Raw genomic sequence first — 7,040 nt, 5'->3', positions numbered from 1 at the left:
GCGGTTTTTCAGGGGAACGGCTCGAATGGCCGTTTCCGAGAAGGAGAGGGGAGGGAGGGAGGAAGGGAGGGAGGGAGAGGGCAGGCAGGTCGTGTCGCGCGCCAATTTTGTCGCGAAACTGTAAATTGAATATCGATCGAGGCCGCCGCTTCGTCGTGTCATGCCGTGGCATTCCTATTGAAGCCAGGCTCTCCCCTCCCCTCTTCCACCCTCCCTGAGATGGCTGATATATAAGAGACGAGATCGAATTGTCGAATCGGTGGATTTCGAGGAATCTTGGAAGATTCGAGGATCAAAATGTTAATATAATGGGATCAGGAAAAGAAGAAAAGGATATATTGTTTTATTTTGAATCGTTGAACTCGTTGGAAGATTCAATGGTCGAAGAATTAAAATAGTAATACAATGATCAAGAAACGAATTTTGGAATTGAATGGATGTTTTATTTATTGAACTTTTTGGAAGATTCAATGATCGAAGAATTAAAATAATAATATATAATAAAAATGATCAAGAAATAAAACGAATTTAGAATTGAACGGATGTTTTACTTTGAATCATTGAAAGATTCAATGGTTGTAAAATTAAAATAATAATACAATGTCAATCTCCTTCTCGGATCAGGAAAAGAAATAATAAATTTGGAATTGAACGGGTGTTTTATTTTGAATCGTTGAAAGATTCAATGGTTGAAGAATTAAAACAATAAAATGATCAAGAAAAGAAACAAATTTGGAATTGAATTTATTGGAAGATTCAATGGTTGAAGAATTAAAACAATATAATGATTAAAAAAAGAAATGAATTTGGAATTGAATTTGTTGGAAGATTCAATAGTTGAAGAATCAAAATGACTATATAATGATCAAGAAAAGAAATGAATTTGAAATTTGAACTTGTTGGAAGATTCAATGGTTGAAGAATCAAAATGACAATACAATGATCAAGAAAAGAAATAAATTTGGAATTGAATTTTTGAAAGATTCAATGATTGAAGAATCAAAACGACAATACAATAATGAAGAAAAGAAATGAATTTGGAATTGAATTTCTTGGAAGATTCAATGATTGAAGAATCAAAACGACAATACAATGATCAAGAAAAGAAATGAATTTGAAATTGAATTTGTTGGAAAATTCAATGGTTGAAAAATTAAAAAAATAATAATGATCAAGAAAAGAAACAAATTTGGAATTGAACTCGTTGATTCAAGATTCAAAAATTAAAATAATAATACAAGAAAAGAAACAAATTTATTTTTGGAAGAATTGAATTTGTTGAAAGATTCAGTGGTTGAAGAATCAAAACGACAATACAATAATGAAGAAAAGAAACGAATTTGAAATTGAATTTGTTGGAAGATTCAATGATTGAAAAATTAAAACAATATAATGATTAAGAAAGAAAACGAATTTGGAATTGAACTTGTTGAATTCGTTGGTTCATGAGTTCTGTCGAATCGATAAATTAGTTGAAAAAGAATGAGCAAGCTACTGATTTTGGTTTTATGTACAATATAAAAGCAACTTATATTGTATATAATGATATTATTTAAATACTAATAAATTAATAAGTAAAATAAACGGAGAAAAGATTCTGTTATTTAAAAAACGGTTTCCAATCCGCAAGCGAAATAAAAACGCACCTTGAAGAATATTTTGCAATTAAGTCTCGATAATTTTGGAAAGAAATAGAGCAGAATGGTTTATATATATAAAATTATAATAAACCTATAAATCAACCTTAAACAACAAATATTTGTGTAATCATTTCATATCAAAAAAAAAAAAGAAAAAGAAACTTGGATCACTCTAATAACATTATTTATAATACTATTAAATTAACAAGTAAAATAAACAAAAGAAAAGATTCTCTAAAAAATTCTCTCCTCGATAAACGATTCCAATCCATAAACGAATTAAAAATTCCCCTCGAAAATTATTTTGCAATTAAGCTCCAACAATTTTGGAAGAAGATAGAACAAAACGTATATCATATATAACACGATAAATCAACAACAAATATTTATGTATTCATTTCGTATCAAAGATAGAACGAAACTTAATGAAACACCCTAATAACATTATTTATAATGTTAACTAATAAATTAACAAGCGAGATAAACGGAAGAAAAGATTCTTAAAGTATTCTGCCATGGAGAGCCATTTTGCTTTCTTAGAAACGGGAGGGGGGGAGGAGGTAAAAATTATCGGGCAATCAATCAGCCGATAATTTCAACGCAGGTGACAGCGTCCCGACAGGAATTTTAATAACCAGGCTCTTCTTTCTCACCGCCATTTAGGGCAGCCTATTATCGATCGAGGCGAACGTTTCAATCTATCAACCTCTTCGACGACTCGATCTCACCTCTCGCGACATCCCTCGATGCGTTTTCCTTCCATTTCACTTCAATTCTTGCGTTTATTCCATAAGAGACGAACTTTGAAGGATCATCTGTGAAGATCATCTTCGAAATTATCTCGAGAGAGGAAAATTATCAAACTATCTCTTCCATCGATGCCTTTTAGATCGCGTTGCGTTTGTTAGAAGAAAGTATATAAAAAAAGATAATGATACAGAAAGAAATATAGGATAATAATAAAGGATAATGATGGATTTTTTGGAAAAATTCGAAGAATTCGTTGACACATTTTTATGTTTTCTTCTGAAAAATGGCGAAAGGAGCGAAGAGTTTTAAACGATGAAATGTAGATAAAATGGCAATATATTGTATTATTGCTCATTAGAATTCGATCAAAGAGGATAGTATATTTTATCATTCGTCTTACCGTGCATATCGTTGGCGTTTGCCCGTGGATTTTGCTGCTATCGAGAAATTCGGGAACCTTGGACGCCTCTGATTGCAAGTGAGTCCTGGGGCACAGAGGGGACGAAGTAGGAACGTTGCTTGGATTCGATACGTGGCCGGTGGGCAGTTGAGCGCCGAGAGGGAAATCCGGCCTGTAGAACCACGTTGGCCACTGAAATTAAACATTTTCATCGTCATTTCACAAGTTTTTAAATCTCTAAATTTTATACACAAATTTCACAAACAAGTAAACTGAAGAATTTTCAATTTACGATATATTCTTAAGCTACTCTCCTCTAAAAATCTCCAATTTTTCACTTTACTTTTGTCCAAAAATCTCTAATGAATCTCTAAATCGTCTCCCAGTGACAAAAAAACGCTGATTTACTTTCGACAAACCACTCGAAAATCCCATGATCCCATCCTTAAAGGAATAGAACAAACCACACTAAAAAAAAAAAAGGACAACTTCTCCTCGGTATCAAAAGACACTTTATCACCAAGATAAACCGTCAAAAAGACACGCATTAAAAAAAAAAAAAACCCTCAAGTTTATCACACTCCTACAATCTTCAAATAATTTCCCTATCATCGAGATAAACCCTATCGTCGAGGAGACATCGTTACACGGGGGGGAAAAAAAATCCATCCTCATACAAAAGAACCCGTCAAACTCGCTTATATCCGAATATCATTTGCCTGTCGTCGAAGGAACGAAAGGAAAGAAAAGAAAAAAAAAAAGAAGAAGAAAAAAGAAGAGAAGGAAGAAGAAGAAGAAGAAGAAGAAGAAAATACGCGTTGTGAAGATAAAGCGGAGAAAGCAGGCATTAGTGTCACCGAGTGAATATGAACCTCCCCAAGATAGATGACACACGCCCCTGACCCTGTAAGAAGGGGTATCCGCGTCGAGGTCACGAGGAATGCGTGTGGTCCATTGTACGTGTATATTCTGTTAAATAAAGGGGGGGCCGGGATGGTGGAGAGGATGAAAAGGAAGCCACGGGTATGTTCCGTTCACCGTGGTACGTAAAGACCTTTTGATCGTCCCGTCGCGTCGCGACGATGATACGGCGACGCACAAATTCCACGCGCGGTTATTCCCATTCGACAAAATGGCCGAATCGTTTTGATCGGGGCGAGATACGATAACGCAGCGCCAAGCCTTTTGTCAAGGACTTTTGCTGGAGGGAAAGATTTATCCTTGCCCGTGGCTAGGCGAATATCGGTTTCTTTCTTATTTCACTCTTATTCTGAGAGAGGAGCTTCCATCCTCGATAGAAAATTTTTAAATTAAATAAAAATTATTAAATTTTAAATTAAATATTTAAAATTAAGTGACCGGAATTTTCTCGAGTCTTTTTCAAATATTTCATAGCAATGTGACAAATATTCGAAAGATAAAGGATCAATTAAAATACTGCTACAACGTCGCAATTCAATTTTTGTCAAGGATTTTTGGCTTGGAGGGAAAGATTTATCCTAGGGAATTTTGCGAATATTGGTTTTTTGAGAGAAATTTTCCCCAATAAAAAGTATTTAAAATCAAGTGAGAGGTATTAATTTCCTCTCACTACGTCGCTTCAAGGTCGACTTTTGCCAAGGAAAGGGTCTGATGCTTTATACTTGCTTGTACTTGCTAGGGGATTTTTAGTTCAAGTGGAATCCCCCGATTTTGCGAATATTGATCGCGCCCTTTCTTATTTGAGAGAAATTTTCTCAAACTCCCAATAGAAAATTATTAAAAGGATTTAAAATCAAGTGAGAGCTACAATCTCCTCGTACCAGTTTTTTTCAAACCCTTTATTTCCTTTCCCAATTGGGGACTTAAATTTCATTTGTGTTCCCGTATAGAAATGCACCTGTCAATGTTTTATGGAAAATATACATATACATAAAGTTCCCATACAGGGAATAAAATAAATAACATTTTCTAACAAAATTTAACTACTTAATTCATTTTTAAATAAACTAACAATATATATTTTTTTTCAACTCGTCTTAAAAATTCATGCAATGGAGGATTAAAATATTACTACAAACTTTCAATGATTTTTGCTGCCTCGAAAGGAAAAGCTTTATCCTGCAAATAGATAATTGCAAATATTCCATTCTGAGAGAAACTCGAATCTCCAATAGAAAATTTCAAAGTATTGTAAAATCACACTGTATGAGTTTTCTTTTCAAACCTTTTCTACTCCATCCTAATAAATATTACAACGTGACGAACGTTCGATGCAAAAAATCGATTACAAAAACACTACTGCAAGCTCCAACAACTCTTGAGTCGATCATCGCGCTCGATCCAGTCCTTAGATATTAGATACGTATCCAACCAGGCCACGAGGCCTGTTACGTCACCACGGCGCGATAATACATCGGCGGGTTTCGGTTATTTCGAAGCGCGAGGATGGGGGAAGTAGGAGGGGAGGGGGGGATCACGGACACGAGAAGGAGTAGGAGGAGGAAGAGGAGGACGGAATGGTTTTGGACGGCGGTGGTCTGGCGAATGTCTCTTGTCGCTGGCTACGCGAGAGTTAACGGCAAAACCGAAATAACAAACTACTAAAGTCGGTTGAGTTAACGCTACTTCGCCACCGAGGTTTCTCCACGCTTCTGTTATTTTCTGTTTACCACGGCCATTCTGTAAGCACGGGGGATCGTTTACACGCAACCGCGGCTCCGGTAACGGAAATCGGCCGACCTTGCCCGAACGACGTTTTCCGGTGACGCGCTCCTGTTCTCACCTCGCCACTCGTCTCCGTTTCCTTGATCAGATCCAGATTGTTCTCGTGATTCCACTTCTTTTTTTTTTTTTTTTTTTTTTTTTTTTTTTTTTAGATACGAAGGAGAGAGTATATATTATAAGCGGAATATTTTTCTCAGCGGTCTGGAATTTAATTTTTGAAAAATTGGGATTAATACGAGGCTCGAAGAAAGGACAAAATGCCTTATATCGGCTTACGTATTAATATATAAAATTGTACAATGTGAATGCGTACAACAAAGTGAAATTAAATTAAATTAAGACGGTTCAGAAATTGAATAAGCGTAAAGGACACCTGTACGTTTAAAAAATTGCATTTTTTTTTTAAATGCAAAGGAAAATAGAATATAATAGAAATCGAATCGTCTTACGTAATATATATAAAATCGCTAAAAATGCAAGACCATTTCTTAATTAAAGAAACGCGTACAACAAAGTGAAATTAAATTGTAGTGTAAAGGAAGTGTAAAGGACACTTATACTTGTTAAAAAATCGCATTTTTTTTTTAAATGCAAAGGAGAAAAGAAGATTAATAAATAAATTAATAATTAAATTAAGAATCATAATTTAATATGTTATAGGTTCAGAAATTGAATAAGTGTAAAGGCCACTTGTACTTGTTAAAAAATCGCATTTTTTTTTAAATACAAAGCAGAATAGAATATTTTTCTTCTAATTAAGTAGTCTTCTGGAACGCGTACAATAAAGTGAAATTAAATTAAGAAGATTAATAAATAAATTAATTAAATTAAAAATCACAATTTAACACGGTTCAGAAATTGAACAAGGACTTTTTTTAAATACAAGGACAATAGAATATTTTTCTTCTAGTTTCTTCTTACTGAAAGAAAAAAAAATAGAATCATCTTATATATAAAATCGCAGAAAATGCAAGACCATTTCTTAACTAATCAACGCGTACGACAAAGCGAAATTAAATTAAGAAGATTAATAAATAAATGAATTAAATTCAGNAATCACAATTTAACACGGTTCAGAAATTGAACAAGGACTTTTTTTAAATACAAGGACAATAGAATATTTTTCTTCTAGTTTCTTCTTACTGAAAGAAAAAAAAATAGAATCATCTTATATATAAAATCGCAGAAAATTCAAGACCATTTCTTAACTAATCAACGCGTACGACAAAGCGAAATTAAATTAAGAAGATTAATAAATAAATGAATTAAATTCAGAATCACAATTTAACACGGTTCAGAAATTGAACAAGGACTTTTTTTAAATACAAGGACAATAGAATATTTTTCTTCTAGTTTCTTCTTACTGAAAGAAAAAAAAATAGAATCATCTTATATATAAAATCGCAGAAAATTCAAGACCATTTCTTAACTAATCAACGCGTATAACAAAGTGAAATTAAATTAAGAAGATTAATAAATAAATGAATTAAATTCAAAATCACAATTTAACACGGTTCAGAAATTGAACAAGTGTGAAGGACGCT

At 33.5% G+C, this 7,040-nt stretch overlaps 1 protein-coding gene across 1 annotated transcript in view; it reads right to left on the bottom strand.

Annotated features, from left to right (window-relative positions):
* Positions 1-7,040, bottom strand: part of LOC102671021 — a 115,627-nt gene that overhangs the window by 82,873 nt on the left and 25,714 nt on the right. Inside the window, exon 2 of the mRNA XM_006613309.2 lies at positions 2,791-2,982. Within this exon, the coding sequence (XP_006613372.2) occupies positions 2,791-2,982 (192 nt within the window). The remainder of the gene's footprint in view (positions 1-2,790; positions 2,983-7,040) is intronic.

Source organism: Apis dorsata, unplaced genomic scaffold (genome assembly GCF_000469605.1).
Source record: "Apis dorsata unplaced genomic scaffold, Apis dorsata 1.3 scaffold_139, whole genome shotgun sequence".
Lineage (NCBI taxonomy): Eukaryota > Metazoa > Arthropoda > Insecta > Hymenoptera > Apidae > Apis > Apis dorsata.
The sequence above is the reverse complement of the archived record's forward strand: the minus strand, read 5'-3'. Positions and strand labels throughout refer to the sequence as shown.